Source organism: Pseudochaenichthys georgianus, chromosome 15 (assembly GCF_902827115.2).
Source record: "Pseudochaenichthys georgianus chromosome 15, fPseGeo1.2, whole genome shotgun sequence".
NCBI lineage: Eukaryota > Metazoa > Chordata > Actinopteri > Perciformes > Channichthyidae > Pseudochaenichthys > Pseudochaenichthys georgianus.
In genome coordinates this window covers 24909207-24927845 of record NC_047517.1, presented here as the reverse complement: position 1 = coordinate 24927845, position 18639 = coordinate 24909207, and the positions used below count along the sequence as shown (strand labels likewise).

General features: G+C 45.7%; 1 protein-coding gene across 2 annotated transcripts in view; it reads right to left on the bottom strand.

Moving 5' to 3' along the window:
• The window catches only part of marchf8 (membrane-associated ring finger (C3HC4) 8), a 112233-nt gene that overhangs the window by 57902 nt on the left and 35692 nt on the right, over window positions 1-18639 (bottom strand). For both annotated transcript variants that reach the window (XM_034100166.1, XM_034100165.2), the window contains exon 2: window positions 13902-14098. In XM_034100166.1, coding sequence (XP_033956057.1) covers window positions 13902-13997 — 96 coding nt within the window. In that variant the 5' untranslated portion in view covers window positions 13998-14098. The remainder of the gene's footprint in view (window positions 1-13901; window positions 14099-18639) is intronic.

The following is an 18639-nucleotide window of genomic DNA, read 5'->3' as shown; positions in this document are numbered from 1 at the left end:
ACTGTGATTCAAGTCCTGGGCTGCAGTCAAATAGTCCATTTAGCTTAGGAACCTTGACAAACCTTCCTAACCGAGTGAAATGACCCGGAAGTCCCTCAGTGGCAGCCATGATAAGTGCCGTTCGAATTCTCTAGATGATAGGAAAGGAGGTTTCAAACTTCCTTTATAACCTCCTTTAGCTTAGGAACCACTGGACCTCCCTTGACGAAAGGAGAGGAGAAAATGCTGACCCACAATGCCTTGCGGCCGCAGCATTTGCCATCACACAACAGTCGGCCGTTCACGGAAACAACCGATTATGACAGAGAAATTATATCATGAAAGTTACGGTGCTTATTAAGCATTTTAAAACGTATGCGTTAACTTGCCAAAGCGCTTTGTTTTGAACGTTCATCAGTATTATAATCAAAAAGAGAAATATGAACGTTAGTTTTTACTGAAATTATCAAATAAAGTCAACATTTCACAGTCTTCACTGAGCTGTGTGGAGTTTGTTCAACTTTTAAAATATGTTTGAATGGTGATATCCACAGTGATAGATGTTAAGGACTAACGTTTATAATAAATACATTTGTATTTATTTTTAAGATATTTTCATAGTTCATACAAATTGGGATAATTTGTATTAATGTGGACCGGAGGGAGAGGGTGACAAGCATAAGTTTCACTTTCCTTTTTTATTTCAATTCCAACTTTGGTCATGAAGAATATGTTTCTCTGTTGTCCACGTTCATAAAGCATAAAACAACAGCGTCAGAGCACGGTGCAGAGTCTCGAGATTAGTTTACAGTAATCCGTCGTTCTTATTATACATCCATGTTGTAATCCACTGTATAGAAAACTATAGGTTACTTACGTAACCCCATTTCTCAGAGTAACATGAAGTGAGATGTCTCACTATGGGATGCGCCTCATCGCGGAGCAAACAGAAGCATCAATCTCATTACGCCAATCCTGATTGGCTGGTGATCTTGACGTCAGCGTCAGGGAATCCACCCCCTATAAGTAGCTTGCGCTACGTCGCATGCGTCATTCAAAATAAGCACCTCTTCTCGCTTCACCATAGCAAGGAGGGCCGTCTGGTGAGACATCTCACTTCATGTTACTCTGAGGCCTGGGGTTACGTAAGTAACCTATAGTTCTCATTCATAACACTCCGTTCGATGTCTCACTATGGGAAATTGTAGCTCCCGTATTGTCAGACGAGCTTATCTCGAAAATCACCAAACCAATCAGAACTTAACAGGTAGAGCTCTGACTCAACCAGGTGCCCAGCACTGCTTGAGTCACACTGGGAGCAGAGCGTCCAGCCTGTTAAGAGGCGGACAAAAGTGAGCGGCGAGGACCAGCTCGCCGCTGCACCAATGTCTTGGATGGGAGACATCCTGGACAGAGCCCAGGATGCAGCCAGACCCTGAGTCGAAAGAGCTCGCGGACCCGAGGGTGCCTGCGAACTCTGACTCGTATGGGCCCCAAAGCAATTGCTTCCACAAAACAGTGGGAGAGCCGTTGCTTAGTAACAGGCTTGCCCTTACAAGGGTTAGCCCAGGACACAAGGGGTTGGTCATTATGACAAAGCACCCTTGATCTGTCCATACAGGTGCGTAAGCACGAACTGGACACAGCAAATCCGGCTGCTGTTCCCCGGAGGGACCCAGCGGCGGAGGAAATGCCTCAATGTCAATTGGGGTACATGAACCAACCACCTTGGGTATAAGGACAGGGTTGGGCTTCAACAACACTCTCGTTTGCCCTGGGGTGAACCGAGTGTGTGAAAAAATATGTACAGATAGTGCATGAAAATTACTGGCTCGCTTGGCGGAAGCCAGGACCAGTAACAGCACTGTCTTAGAGAGACCTGGTGTAGGAATCTCTCGCACTCTGAATAGTGTTTATCACCCTATGAGGGAGTCTCACTGTATTCAGGTTGTACCACTCACGGGCCAGGCCCATAAGGCCAAGCGCTCTGGGTGTGGGTGAAAGATCGCCCCCCCCCCCCGCCTGAGACAGTATGTCCCTGCGTAGTGGGAGCTGCCATGGCTGCCCGCACAGCAGCTGATAAATCTCCGCCAGCTAGTACATTGCGGGCCAGTGCGGAGCTATCAGGATAAGTGTGTGGCGTTGTTCCCTCACTCTGGCCAGAGTTGGGGGTATCAGAGCCAGGGGTGGGAACGCGTACAGAAGACCCGAAGGCTAAACGTGTGCGAGTGCGTGCGTCCACGCCTAACGGTGCATTTAAGTCGCGCATCGAAAAGAACAGCTGACATTGAGCATTTTCTTTTGATGCGAACAGGTCCACCGCGGCTCTACCATAACGCACCCACAGCTGGCTCACAATCCTTGGATGTAGAGTCCAGTCTGCGTAAAGTGGTGCACCTCTGGACAGCAGATCTGCCCCGAGGTTCAACACACCTGGTACGTGCGTCGCTCTCAGAGAGAGGAGACGCCCGCCTCTCCATAAGATCAGTTTGCGTGCCAGCATGTGTAACTGGAGAGAACGCAAACCCCCTTGGCGGTTTATATACGATATTGTAGTCGTATTGTCTGCGCGGGGTTTAGTTTTAAAGCGGCTACCCAGCGCTGAAACTCCCTCATGTGTAAGCGTCCTAGTCGTACGACCAGGATGGCTGACGCCATGAGCCCCATTAACCGCAGGCATGTTCTGAAGAGAACATGTTTGCGCAGCTGGAATTGAGCGAGACAAGCTCTGAAAGCTTTCACTCTTTCCGCTGACAGGCGGGCTGTAAAGGGCACCGAGTTCAGGTGTAAACCCAGGAAGAGTGCAGTCTGTGCTGGGCACAGCATGCTCTTCTCTGTGTTTATTATGAAACCCAGGTTGAGCAGGTGCTTTACGAGGACACTTGTCTGTGTAATAGCCTCCTGCTCCGACTGTGCGAGAAGCAGCCAGTCGTCCAGGTAGGTTGCCAGGCGAATACCCTGTTGTCTTAACGGGGCTATCGCAGCTTCCGTACATCGTACAAACACTCTTGGACTGAGAGACAGGCCGAAGGGAAGTACTCTGTATTCGTAACAGATCCCCTGAAATGCGAACCTCAGATATTTCCTGTGTGGATAATATACTGGGACGTGGAAATACGCACCTTTCAGGTCGACTGATGTAAACCAGTCATCTTGTCGCACGAGACGCAGCAGAGATGTGTGAGTGAGCATTCTGAATTTGTATCTTTTTAGATATCTGTTCAGAACCCTCAAATCCAGTATTGGCCGAATTCCGTTCCCTCCTCGTTTGGGAACGAGGAAATACTTGGAATAAAAGCCACTCTGACTCTGCTCGGCAGGTACAATAGATATAGCCCTCTTTTCTAGAAGTGAGAGGATCTCTCTTTCTAGAATATGGGCTGACTCTCCCCGGGCTTGTGAATACAAAATGCCCGAGAAACGAGGGGGGGTGACAGCGAATTGGAGTCTGTAACCCCGTGTTACTGTCTTGAAAACCCAAGCAGACGTTGTGAGCATCTTCCACTGTATGCTCCTTAGAGCCAGCGGAGATGTCACATCTCTTACCCTCTGAGTCTCTATTTGTTGTGTTATGGGGCCCTCTAGTGTCTGAACACGGTGGTACCCCATTTCAACAATCCCCACCGTCACTGCGCATGCGCGTGACGGTGGTGCCTTCATGGCCCCAACCGGCACTGCGCATGCGCGTGGCGGTGGTGTTTTAACAGCCCCAGTCGGCACTGCGCATGCGCGTGACGGTGGTGCCTTCATGGCCCCAACCGGCACTGCGCATGCGCGTGGCGGTGGTGTTTTAACAGCCCCAACCGGCACTGCGCATGCGCGTGACGGTGGTGCCTTCATGGCCCCAACCGGCACTGCGCATGCGCGTGGCGGTGGTGTTTTAACAGCCCCAGTCGGCACTGCGCATGCGCGTGACGGTGGTGCCTTCACAGACCCGTTTATTATCCGCCTTTTGAGAGAGGCCGTAGCTGCTCTCAGAAGGGGATTTATAGTTAACGGACTGTTTATTGTTTTTCTTTTCATTTTTTTGAGCTGCGCCCTTGGCCGAAGCCTGGATGCGTCAGCGGAAAATGGTTTATTGAAAAAACAACAAAGGTGTGACATGTGTTTTATGCGGACTTGAGGATGACGTTGAGGCATCTCTCGAGGTAGCGGGAACACGTTTAGAGCTGGGGAAAGAACTTCCAGCTCTGTCACAGAGGGGAGAAGGAGGGGCTTTCAGGCCGCTCGCTTCTTCTTCCTCGACTGCTGGCCGAAATTCTGGGTTGGCTGCACCTGGGCTGCAGCCGGAACCGGAGACTTTCTAGGCCAACTCGCCCTCGTCTCCTGCCTGGGCTGGGGACTCGGGGTGGGCTGCGACCTCTGCTGTCTTGGTACTTTAAACCTAGCAGGGTTCGGGGCAGCTTGGGCGAAGGACTGCTGTTGCGAAGGACCGCTGTTGCGAAGGACCGCTGTTGCGAAGGCAGCGGCTGGACCCTTCGAGGGAGACAGAGGTGGAGGGCCTCATCTTCCTTCTTTTTCGACTCGCACTTCCTCTGCATGGAAGCGAGAGCGGAGCCGAAAATCCCCTCGGGAACGATGGGCATGTCAAGCACATCTTCCTTTTCCCGGTCTGGGAGGTTGGTGAGGTTGAGCCATCTAGCTCTTTCCTGCACCACCATGATCCCCATTGCCTTGCCCGTGACCTGGACGGCGCAGCGTTGGACACGGAGACAAATGTCCGTGACCGCGGCCATCTCGTCCAGAGTGGCCGGTCCAGGATTGCTCGACAGATCCTCACAGAGCTCCGCTTGGTACACGGTTAGCAGCGAGGAAACGTTCAGAGCCCTGGCGGACAATGCTGCGGCTCTGTAGGACCGTTCAGTCCTGGAATCGGTCCGTTTTTGCTGGCAGCGTGGGGTTCCTGCTTGGTGACGGGCCCATCCTCGGTAGGAGGTGGGCTGCCACCAGCAGTTCCATGGGCGGTATGCGGAGCAGGCCGAGCCTCTCCATGCCGTCTCAGTCTAGGGTCCTCGTTGTTTGGGGAAAATATTTCCCCTCGTAACGGGACCTGGAGGTCTCCTTGGCCATTTCGGGCCACAGGATGTCTAGCTTGGACGCGGCGCGCTGACACGCGGCCTGAAGGTCCATGCTTAGACAGGGCGAAGCTGGTGTGCTATCGCCCGGGAGAGCAGCCATCGCTCCCGGCTTTGCAGCCTGAGCCGATGACATGAAGATGTCGTCTTCCTGCTCATCCGAGTCAGACAAGAGGAACTCAGAGGTATCCTCTTCGTCCTCCATGTAGTCTAACTCTAGGACATCTTCCGCCGGTGAAACTATGGTGAGGTCCAGCCGGGAGCCCCATCTTGGTAAAGCGTGGGGCCCCGTTCCCGCGTCTCTTGCCGCCACCGGGTCTCGGCCTGATATGGCGCGGGATTCCGGTTCTGCGGCTGCCGCTGTCGATGAGCCCCAGACCGACATAGTGAGGGGCTCCATCTCTGCGGCGGACGCCCCCGTGTCTTGATTGCCAGCCGGCAAACCAATGGACATGAGGGGGTCCTGTCCCGACAGGCTAGCTTGTCGTGCTAACCTTCGGCGGAGGCTCTTCATAGTGAAGCGGGCACAATGCCCGCACGAGCAGGGGTTGTCAATGGCCTCCTGGGCGTGTTCCAGCCCGAGGCAGGACGAGCAGATCTGGTGTGAGTCTGTGCCTGACACTTTCAACCCGCAGCCGCAGAGCCGAGCCTCCGAATCCCTGACTCCTCTGGTGTGAGGGAGAGAGGCGTCCATCTTGTTCGCCGCGTGGGGTGAAGAGGACCCGCTCGTAATCCGTAGAAAAAAAAGGACGGTGTGGGTCTTTTTCCTCAAAGAATATTACCTGGTGTGGTAATATCCTTTTAATCCCTTTTCTCCTTCGTGGAAGAGAAAAGAAAAAATCCGTCCTCGCTACCGTGGTGTCGGCAGTGAGGGAAAAAAACAAGCTCAAAACCTTACCTTAATTCCTGAGGAAGAATGGTGAGGTTGATTATAATACTAACTGGTGTGTTAGTACTATACTCTTCTGCGAGGCAGAGTAAGGTAGCCGGCTAACGCCCGTCGACCGAAATGAGCTTTTGGTTCAGTCAGTGGACTGTTAAGCAAGCCCGGCTACCATTAGAGATGTGCTCTGAAGCGAGAAGAGGTGTTTGAATGACGCATGCGACGTAGCGCAGGCTACTTATAGGGGGTGGATTCCCTGACGCTGACGTCAAGATCACCAGCCAATCAGGATTGGCGTAATGAGATTGATGCTTCTGTTTGCTCCGCGATGAGGCGCATCCCATAGTGAGACATCGAACGGAGTGTTATGAATGAGAACTGTAGTTTCTATAGTTTCCCCACAGCAGCAGACGCACATTTATGACGTCCGCTGGTGCATCATAAACACATCGGATAGTGAAAGTGCATTCGGATTCTCTAAGCACCGCAGTCTCTTCTCCTAAGTCCTTTTGAATTCTCCTATCCACTATCCCTTAACCCCATGACGTTTCACTCAGAGGTCAAAGAATAGACGATGGGGTTAGAATTTAGGAGCTGGTTTTTGGATTATCCGACTGCAGCCCTGGTCCTACACAAACAAGGATATAGGATAGAAACAGCTATTTACAGCTTGAGTCTCATTTGAATAGATTGGCCCATTCTCCCTATAGCCAATAATATCATCATACTCATCACACTAATTGTTGTTATCAGGAGACATCATCAGAAATAAGTCAGGTTAGCCAAATTGAAAAGAATTACCTTCAATCAACCAACTATGCACTTTAACTTTGACCTGCCCTTCTGGCTGTTGCATTTTAAGTCAATTTTGCTGTGCAATAAAGAAATATATCAAGCATTGTAGGATGATATAATTTTACCACCTGTTTCTTGCCCGTCAATCAAAGATGTTGCTGTTTCCCAAAACTAAAGGCAAGGCAAGTTTATTTATATAGGATCTATTGTATGCATTTTGCCATCATAACCAATATAAATGGTGTAACTCTTACTACTCTATTAATCTATTACAGAATATGACCAGAGAAGAACTGATGGGCATGTCTAAATTATGGACAAAGCCCTACCTGATAATGGCCCTAGATGAAAAGTCAGTTGGTCAACAAAGTCAATAGGATCAATAGACTAAAGTTGAGATATCTAGAGGCAAACTGCATGCCTAAAAGGATTGTCCTCATACACAGAAAAGGTATTTTCACAACAGAAGAATACACTAGAACAGGTGGCTAGGGGTGATGAGCCCACTATGCGGTTCATAAGTCATGGTAGCAGGATTACAGAATAAGCTGCCATAGCATTTTATAGGGACAAGTTAAAGTCTGCAATTAAGTAAACATCTGCAGCCATTAGGCGTCGGCTTCCGCAGACAGCCAGACAGCAACAAGGAGTTCACAGTGTGGTCACACCAGAGAATCCATAGGCGGAGAGATTAACAGCGCTAATCTTCCACTGGATAACGCCACGAGAGGATGATGGAGGAGGATGAAAAAGAAGAGGAGGTGGGAGGATGCAGAGGAGGAGAAGAAGTTGGAGAAAAACAGCCAGAGAGACAGGGATAGGAAAAAAACAAGATGCAGTCTCTGTCCTCTGACAATTGTGAATCTCATTATCATATTTGACTGGAAAGCATGCAACTTCCCATCTTCCACTTAATGCACAAGAGGCTTATTATGTGACTGTGTTCACGCCACATACTGGCCACGACAATGGTGTATGACAGAGCTATGAGTCCTATTATAGACTCATTATACAGCTGAGTGTACAGCTGCATATGAATAGCATAAATCAGGCAGCCATTGTGCGTCAGACTCCACAGACCCAGACGACAGGCTGCGGCAAGGAAACATCTGAAGTGTCTTCTCAGGAAGATGAATATGGCCACTGAGGGAGAGCTCAGAGAGCCTCCAACATCGCTCTGGCTGCTAGTGGCTGAATGTTTGGGGCCATGTGAGTCACAGGAGTCATGTCAGGGGCAATTAAACGGTGTCCTCAGTCACCCCGCAGAGACACCTTCCTGTGAACAGAAGTGCGACAGAAGCACTCTGAATTGAAAGACTGAGGCAGCAGGACGGCACATGCAGCCTTTCGTGTGGTGATTTCATTTCTCCCTTCTTGAAATAACTTCATTAATTACAACAGTGTTTTTTGTGTGTTCATCTCCGTCCATCTCCGGTTATCTGCTGGCTCTTCGATGAAATCTATAATTGCAGAGATGCGCCTTGGTAGCCGTGTATAAAAATGAAATAGGTTTCTTTAAATTCATTCTGGAGAAATTGGTGGCTTTCACAGCTGAGAGCTTTTTTGAGTTCAGGTGCACTTTCAGTTCCTGTCGTGTGTGACAGGCTGAACTAATATCGGTAGGTTCGTAGGTTAATAGCTATACATCTGTCGGATAAGGTAATAGGGCCAACATAATATGCAAATTGTGAGATTATCGTTTGAAATTATGTTTTACCTGTGAGAGCGGCTTTCCAAGTCCCCTTATTTCACAGCAAAAGCGTTCATTTTGATCGGTGAGTGTAAGTGCTAAATATGTGTGTGTGTGGGCGGAGGGTGATGGGGTTAATTACAAGACACTGTCTTCTCTGAATGTCTCTCCCTCTGCTAATAGCTGCTCTTCTGAAACCAGGAGCTGAAATCTCATACCACAGACAAAGCAAACTCTTATTCCTCTCCAACATCTATCTACAAAACTATTAAAAAACAGAGCAGCTAAAGGGACTATTCTTATGTCCTGCTATGCCTCTGAATGTCTATTTTCTGCTGCTAAGGGTCAATTATAATCAATGTCTAAAACTTAATATAGCAAGAGTCAAGGCTTCCAACAGAAAGTAAATAACCCTTGGAGTGATCACAGGGGATAATAAAATGAACAAGGTGAGGCCAAGTCCTTCCTTACAAAAGTGAAGGCCCTCTAAGGCTCGGCCGTCATGTCTCTTCCTTATTTAATTATGATTTTTAACACTTCAGCCTCAAGTGGCTCAGTGCAGGACTGGCTGACTATAACAACACCAGTGGCTGGCATGTAGTGTTAATGTGTACCTGTCTGTCCTCGCATGTGTGTTTCCACAAAGAGAGGCTCAGATAGAGAGAGTCAAGAGATAGACAAAAGAAAAGCAGCAGGTAATTGGTCGACAGTAAATATACCATGGGTACACTGAAATTCAATTATTTAATTTAAGATATTTTTAAGAAAAATTGGCTGCTTCTCTCTGTTATCAATCACTTTAGGACTCTAACAAAATAATCAATGTGCAGATTTTACTTTGGGCACTAAATAATAAATCAAAAAGACAAACAAAATCCTCAATTATAATGAAATACATCAAATCAAGTTATTTACAGCCCTACTGCCCTACTACCAGTACACAGAAAAAACGATTTCTCTTTAACTTTCTGCACTTTTAACTCAGTTATGACTTGCATTAAATGTATATCAGCAGCTTATGACTGGATGTTTGAAGAGTATAAAGTATGGAAGTAGGTTATTTTTCTGACACAACGTTCATACCTTTATGAAAGTGACTGCCAGAATAGAGAGAATCCAATTCTGCCAAGTCTTATCTTCCCTCACCAGCTTCTGCTTTGTAGACATGCTGGGGGAACCTGTTTGGCCTCAGAACATCAACACCAGGAGGAACAGGTTGTGTTTTCATGCGTTAGAAAAATATGTGCACACAATATTTGCACAGATTGTGTGGACATATTGAATGTGTTTAACCTGAATATTAATTGGATAGACACTGGAGAATTTGTGTATATCAATAACTGAGTATTTTGTGTTTGAGTCTTCTGCAAAATTGCATCCTCTGCCTCCGATAACGAGTGACCACACCACATGCAGTTTATTCCTTATGTAAACACTCATGCCTAGTTTACCACGCCCAAAGGCTTTCTGGGTAATTATCATGGCATTTCCATTTGCTGCCCCTGGGCACGGCAATCTGGAGGGGCATTTGGACAGTTTAGATTAACAAAAGGTTTGGAAAAGGTTTCAGTGCCTGAAAAACATATTTTTCAAATAATCTTATAACGTTTAAACATATATTTTTGAATAATGTTTTTTAAAGATTACACATTCCATCTCATTTATCTGAAGCTTTAATCCAAAGCAATTTACATGCTGGCTGTAAACAGGATACACTGCTATCCTCCATATCAGCCAAAATGCTTCTACTGCAGCCAAAGAGAAGTGACGCAGTTTCAAGTGAACAAGTTATGTCGCTAAAGCTTCGTTAAATCAGCAAAGACAGACACATCAAACAGTCCCTGTCTAGCCTGGGGCTTGTGTTGAGTCTTCACTGTCCTTGGACTCAAGCACTCTCTGTTCTCTCATGAAAAGTACTTGTGGCATCAAAAGGGCAGGGAACAAGTATGACAGTGTTCAGAAATATACTGCTAATTATAATACCAGTGCGAGCCAGGTCATGCATGTTGGTGTGAATCCATGTGTTAACGTGGAAAGTTAAAAAGGTACAGCTGCATCCACTGAGGCTCGGCTGTATTTCTTAGCTCTGCTGGATGTACAGAACTCACACGCTGCTTGTGTAAATGACTTAATTTCAAAAGTAAATAAAACGATAGCAGCTCAGTATGAATTTCCTAGATATATCACAGCATTTCGTCCTTCCCAACCTGTCAACCTGTGACAGAGATTACTTCATTGTCAAGTCATGCCTAATCCATTCACTGCTCGTCTTATCGGAAAACCCAGACTCAAATCAATCTGACCGTGTTATTTGCCATGGCAGAGAACGGTCAGGAAACTTACATTTTTTCCAAAATAAAAACACTCTCCCAGTCTTTTGAAAAAGTTTTCAAAAATATTTCTTAAACCTTAGTCTATTTACCAAAATGGAGGACCCACAGTGAGCACAGAAAGTGCCCACAAGCACACCTAAAGAGGATTTCAGGGAAGACAAATGGACTTGAGTGGATCTGGAGGAGGGAGGCCAGCGAGGGCCAGCAACAGTTAAAGATGTGTTGCTCTCTACAGCAGCAGATGACTAACTCTGAATTCTAAGTAGAGGAAAGTTCTGCTTTTTTTCTTGCGGCGCTAAAAGACCAGTTGTGTTGTCTCAGAGGGCCAGATGGACTGGTGTTCTGTGACTCAAATCTGGGCACGCACTCACACATCTCCAGGACTCTCGAGCTAATCAGTATTCAAAGAAAAACACTCTTCTCCTTTTTCGACTCTGCCGATGGTTCCACAGGGAGGACAGGACTCGCTGCTGTTTATCCACTTATTACTCTGGGGGAGAAAAAGGAGGCTACGCCAGCAGGAGACAGACGGGGGAGAGCGTTGCTGAGCACAGAGATGCAGGCTTGGATCTTTACACAGTTAGCAAACATGGCGGCACGGAGACTAAAAAGCCCCCCGACATTATACAGCTTACAGTTTCTCTCTTATTTCCCAGCAGAAGGTAACCTTGCTACGACTGCTCTCACAGTTTAAACCCCTTTAATCCTGTTAACCATGCATTATACAAAAAGCTTTTTCAGCTCATATTTAACACAGGAATTTGCATGAAATGAAACCAATTGCAGCACATGAAACAAGGGAGCCTGGGTTTACTTTCACTTCTGCAATGACAAGGCATGGGCTCAGCTTGAGATTAGGCAACAATTGAGACTTCAGAGTGGTTGGTGTGTGTGTGTGTGTGTGTGTGTGTGTGTGTGTGTGTGTGTGTGTGTGTGTGTGTGTGTGTGTGTGTGTGTGTGTGTGTGTGTGTGTGTGTGTGTGTGTGTGTGTAAAGTAAAAACACATAATGTCCTGGGAGGTTTACAGTGTGTACTATGACTTCTACAGCACAGCAGGTGGAAACGGCACCATATGCAGCATGAAGAAGCCTCTTAAGAACACCTGTGCTGCTGCACTCAGCACCCCGGATCTATTGTGCATCGATGAGGCCAAGTAGAAAGGGCGGACATTGTCTTAGCACCTCGCTTTGTTCCACAGCTCAAAAAAAGCAACTGCACTCTGAGAGCACTTCACTGTGCTGTTTGATGCTCCTGTAGTACAAAGGAAGAGCCAGGGAAAGAAAGTAAAGATTGATGAGCTGCATTTGATTGTACACCTGACTTTCTTTGGTATTACTGGCAACTCATAATGACATCCAGATGCGAGGGGGTTTCAGAGAAAGAGAGTCATATTTGGACTCTGAGAAAATCCAGAATTCAAGGTCAAAAGTCCTCAATTTAGAAATCTGTGATAGGTGCAGATGAACGCTTTAGATTTAGCTTTAATCATCTCCAAAGCACATGCCTGAAAGATTACATCAGGCCTATATTTCCAACATATATCATGTGGGAGTTTTCCTGAGTAACAAAAATAGAACACCTTTCAAAGCAGCCAATACGACTGATTTTACGCTTTCCTTTTGTAAATCTGAGGTAGAAACGATTTAAAAAAAAAAACACGAGCAAGGTACCAAATCCTATATTTGGTCCACTAATAAACTGCTAAGCCACATGCCCTTCAGGCGGTTTTGACAATAGAAAAGCAGAACAAACTCTGACGATCCTCATTAGATGCAAAACCTCTGCTAAACCCACAGGCAGCACAGAAATAATTTATTTGTGAGAGAAACGTTGTAAAGCAGAATTTATATTGCTGTGTTAGGATTGACAATGCTGAGATGAGAAAATGAACTTCCTGATTGTTCTGTGGTGAATGACTGGAGGACAGCTGGTGTAACTTTCCCCTTTAACTCTTGTCATTTCCAATTAAATTAGCTTTAGTCTACATCTAGTTGACATTTGTCTTAACATTTCTGCATTCATCATGTCCTTGTATTCTTTTCTACATAACAAGAGTTCTTTGAAAGAAAATAGCCATTTGACACTGTCAAACCAAGTTTGAAGGCAATGAATAAAAAGGAACAGACATGATAATAATGTTGTTAAAGGCATTTGGCAGAAATGTTTTTCCGGTGGGTGTGTGAGTGACAGTAAGTAGAGCATAACTTAATGTGGCGCTGATATGACAACATTAACTCTGCCACATGAAAACAATGATAACACAAAAACTGTCACAAGAACACATTTAGGCTTTGTTTGCCGGGGTAAAGAGGGAATTATTTTTCATTTGTTTTTTAAAATGGTAGCCTATCACTTTTTTCCAGAGGGATGACTTTATTAAATGTATTCACACACTCTCGTGAATAGTGTATTTTCATTATTCCTGGCAGCCATGCACACTTACAGATAATGGAGAACTTTTCAACAAGTCCTCAAAATAAATTAAACAACAAAATGCATCCTCAGTCTATTCCCTCCAGAACAACTGTTAATAAGCAGTTCATCATCTGAGGAAACTATGAGAGTTTGAGTGAATATCAGCAACAAATGGCTGCCAAAAAAAGTCAGCTTTTTGATGTGACAACGTAGGATAGGATAATGGTTTGGGTCAAAATTATTTCATTATCAAATTTGTAGTTCAACAACAGTGTGATCAAGATTTACTACTCATGGTGAAAGAAACAAAGTGCCCCGTCAATAGGAAACAAACAGTGGTCTTCCGTGTGTGGTTCGATGTTTTGTTGAGCTTTCAACCCCAACCCCTCCTTCTGCAGACTTTATTTCATTATAACAATGTCACCCTACTTCCTCTTTTGCTCCAGATGAACAACACTCAGACACTTGACTTGTTTGGCCACTTTCTGAAACTACCCAGGCTCTCCTTTTACTTCATTAGACAAATCAAATCTTTCTTCTCCACTAGACTTGGTGAGGCATATGTAGAAAATATATCAAATTTGTCTGACATAAGATTGATCTGCGAGTCATTTTTCAGACTTAAGGCCAGAACCCGCCCTTGCTATTGCAGAATATCTCTGTAGGATAAAAACACTTTATAGCTTCCACCATCCTCAGATGCATGGCCTACTGTTGAACTCTTCACATACCTGCTTGTCCTTGTCCTTAGCCTTCCCACTGCCGGACACCCGCGATGAGGTGACATCACGGGGGATGACAGAGATTTGGTGCAGTGGCATGTTCATACCAGCAGAGCCAGCCAGGGTCGCTCACACACACACTTCCGGTGCTGCTGCTAGAGCAAAGGGCATGATGGTCTGAACTGTGACACCTCACCCACGCTGTCCTGCAGAGGACACAGAGAACAAACACAGGTTAGCTATGAGATGATAAAGAACACATTTAAAAGAAGACCACATACAATGGTTCACTGAGAACTACACCTGCACACACTAGTCTGTGTTGAATATGGCGTGTGTGTTACATGTTGTGATCATGGATGTTGCCGCTCATTTCTGTTATGTGATTGTGATGTCACAAACGACCTCCTCCTCTCCTCTGACTCCAACCTGAACATCCTCATCCTCCTCGACCTCACCGCAGCATTCGACACCATCAACCACGCCTTCCTGCTGTCCCTCCTCGAATCATCACTCAACATCACCGACAATGCACTCTCCTGGCTGACATCCTACCTCACAGACAGACATCAGTTTATCAACATCAACAACTGCACCTCCTCCACTGCTCCTCTGTCCCAAGGCGTCCCCCAGGGTTCGGTGCTTGGCCCCCTCCTCTTCATCCTCTACATGCTCCCCCTTGGCAAAATCATTCGTCGCCACAACCTTCCATTTCACTGCTACGCCGATGACATCCAACTTTATATCTCAACAAAAACCATCACCCCCACAACACACTCCACTCTCACCAACTGTCTCTCAGAAATAAAAGCATGGATGCAAACAAACTATCTCCAACTGAACAGTGCCAAATCAGATATCATCATCATCATCATCATCATCATCATCATCATCATCATCATCATCATCATCATCATCATCATCATCATCATCGGCCCCCCATCCCGTACCAAAGACATCCAGAATTTCAACTTCACCATTGACAGCCACACTCTATCCCCTCCCCCCTCACATCCGCAACCTCTGAGTCGTCTTCGACAGTCAGCTCAGATTCAATCACCACATCAATCACATCACCAGGACCGCCTTTTTCCACCTAAAAAAACATTGCCCGTCTCCGACCATCACTCTCCTCCTCTGCTGCTGAAACCCTGATTCATGCATTCATCACATCACGACTACTGCAATAGCATCCTCTATACCAGAGGTGCCCAGTACGTCGACCGCGGGCGACCGGTCGCCCGCGGGGGCAATGCTGGTAGACCGCGAGTCATTCATTAAAATAAAAAAAATCAAGCTCCGTTAAAATAGACAAAACAGGTTTTGATCCCTCCTCCCTTGTCCTCCCTGCCACTTAATTCAGGAGTTTACTTGATTGACAGAAAAAGCGACCTATCGCTTTCCAGTCTGTTAACCCAGAATGCAAAGCGATATAACATCAGTCAAGTGCCGGGTAGTGATGGGAATTCCGGCTCTTCTTGGTGAGCCGGATCATTTGGCTCGGCTCACCAAGAAGAGCCGGCTCTTTCGGCTCCCAAAGGGCTCTTCAGTTTACCACATATTATACCTTTTATAATTAAATCAAATGCCATGCCTAATTTCGCTCCATTTGCTCTTTCCAGCGCTGTTTTTGCAGGGGGCTGATTCTGTGAGCTGCAGCTGACCTCGCCCCCCTGCAGGAGAGGGGAGCGTGCTCTGAGATCAGCTGCTAGGCTGCAGCAATTGTGCTACTTTGTGCACATTGTGCAAGCAACGATGTTTTCAAATCTGTAATCAAAAAGCTCCTCAAAAACACTATCGAAGCAGTTCCTGCCGTTGTTACGTTAGTTCAAACAGTAACAACGGACTACTTTTCTTAGCGGATGCATGTCAATTTAAATCGATACATAAAACAATTTTTTTAAATCAATAAAATCATTTTCTAAATCTATAAAAGCATTTCAATTATTATTGGGAGTCATGTCGTTACTTTGTTGAGAATGTGGCCATGTGTAATAAGCGGGATAATGTGCACATTGCAGATTGCTTAATGTGCCTTCATGCCGATCTAGATCCCTCCGCAAACAAAACAAAAAAACGGCTCGTTCGCGGGCGAGAGCAGGCTCCCGTCGTTCACTTAAAAGAGCCGGCTCTTTGAGAGAGAGAGAGAGAGAGAGAGAGAGAGAGAGAGAGAGAGAGAGAGAGAGAGAGAGAGAGAGAGAGAGATGCCTATATTGGACCTATGTATATTTCATTATAACTTTGAGAGACTGTTCATAGGACCCATTTGAGTCTGATGTCTAAGTTGACTGTTCTACTCGTTTATTGTATTCCTTGTACTTATATTTGTGTTTTATGTTTAAGATTTCAGGACATGGAGTGGTTTCTTAGCCTGCTTGTTATGTGTTTCTTAACAGAGAGAGAGAGAAATAGAGAGAGGTTAACATGCCATTTTAGTTTTATGTATTCATGTATTCAGCTCCTTGCAATTTGGGATTTTATTTTTGGTTGGTAGACCTCGGTGAGCTGGTCATTTCAAAAGTAGCCCACCGGCCCAAAAAGTGTGGGCACCCCTGCTCTATACCATCCAACCTTCTCAATAAACTCCAACATATCCAGAACTCTGCTGCCCGCCTCCTCACCCGCTCCTGATACCACGCTAAGAAAAACAAAGGAAAGTGCTGATTTTAGGCTTTTACCTCGTTTATGATTTAAAACGATGAATCATTAATACTCAGAAAGATTCACAGTGAAATTGATGTAGCTGCCTGTGTCATGGTTTTTTGTAAATTGGGTTCCTGGGAGGCTTCATTTTTGGAAATTAACAAAGTGATTCAGTTTGTACTGAGAAAAAGGATACCATGCATTGTGGGTAAGGGCAGTGTAAAAGGTGCTAAATAAAAGACAAAAATGGATGCAGGGAATGTCTGCAAACAAAAGAAGGGTATTTTAACTACATCAGGCCGATGAACTTTTACTTGTGCTGACCATAGGTGCTGACCTGCAGTTCACTGTAAGAAACTTTGAGCTATTCTCAAACCACAAAAGGCACATTTGTCTCTTGTGACTTTCTACAGGAGAGCAGGAGTTTGTCTCAGAATAGCAGGAGTGTAATAAATCACCACAGAAGTGACTGTGTGAGCAGGAATTCACTTTTTCAATCAAAGACATGTAGGATCAGGTCTAAGATTTCTACGAATGAGAGAGTGATTGGTTTGCTGTCGTTCTTGGATATATTTAGACAGATCGAGTCATTAAAGCAGTGGCAGTGCGGGGCTGTCCTTGGAAGTTACACAAGAGATTTTATATAAGGGTTGTTTTAACTTCAGTTAATGCAGCCATCTGTACTGCCACTGACAGCAATTAAGCTTTAGCTCCATCGCACCAGTAGGCCGTGTGTGTGAGTGTGAGTGTGTGTGTGTGTGTGTGTGTGTGTGTGTGTGTGTGTGTGTTCCAGCTCTTTGTGTTGCTTTACCCTCTGCGTTTGCTTCACAGTATGAAAATAACAGGATTAAGAAACCAAAAAGCAAGCAGACAGATGGGAGGTCAGTGAAATGGCAGTAATCGGTAACCAGTGATGAAGGCGGGAGGGAGGGGGGGGCTTCGAAGGCTTTGGACTTAAATTGCCACACGGGTCGACTTAGAATCGCCAGCACAGCCAGAGCTGCCACCTCAGTTCATGGCTGCACTGTCTCTGATCATTATTTATTAATCAAGATGGAGAGGTGATTATGCTCATATGATCTCACAAACACACACAGCCGGTGGTCATATGTGTTTCTTGTGCAACAGCTGCCAGTCCATGCTCAGTGCCAAAGAGGGGGGGGGGGGGGGGGTGCTGCTGTTTTAATAAAGACCAACAAGAAAGTACCTCAGGTCTCATTAAATAGAATTCTCCATCAAACTGAATTGCAAGAAGGAAACTCATAGAGCGCAGACCTGAGCCAAGGCTGTTTCCATAAGAAAGAGATATTGCATATAAACACCCTGTAGGCCTACTGAGAATTGGCTCTAAAACGTAGTGTGTTTTTCCTTAACTTATGCAATACCCTCCAATCAAGTTTCACGATAATTTTGCAAGATGTTTTACCATGGTCCCGACAAAACACAGCAAGCGTAACCTCCTTGGCATAAGTAATACAAAGTCCCTGACACAGGTGTAGTGATGGACTCAGACCTGAATTTCAACAGTCACATTACAACAGTTATTAAGTCTGCATACCTGAAGAACATATCTAGGATTAAAAAACTAATGTCACAACAGGATTTAGAAAAGCTTGTATGCTTTTATCTTCAGTAGACTTGACTACTGCAATAGTGTATCTATTCACAGGGCTGACAAAAAAATCCATCAGAAAGCTGCAGCTAATTCAGAACGCTGCTGCTCGTGTCCTCACTAACATTAAAAGAGTGGATCACATCAGTCCAGTTCTGAAATCTTTACACTGGCTTCCAGTCGGCCAAATAATTGATTTTAAAGTATTATTGCTAGTTTTTAAAATCACAAAATGGTTTAGGACCAAAGTGTATTAACGATCTCCGGCATCATTATGAACCATCAAGGTGCCTCAGGTCCTCTGGGTCGGGTCGGCTCTCGGTTCCGAGAGTAAGAACAAAACGTTTAGCTGTTATGCCCCGACACTCTGGAACAAACTGCCCGAAACATGCAGGTCCGCAGAAACTCTGACTACTTTCAAAACGAGACTGAAAACATATCTGCTTTTAATCGAGCAGTTCATATTCGCACTGCAGTATGTCATTTAAACAT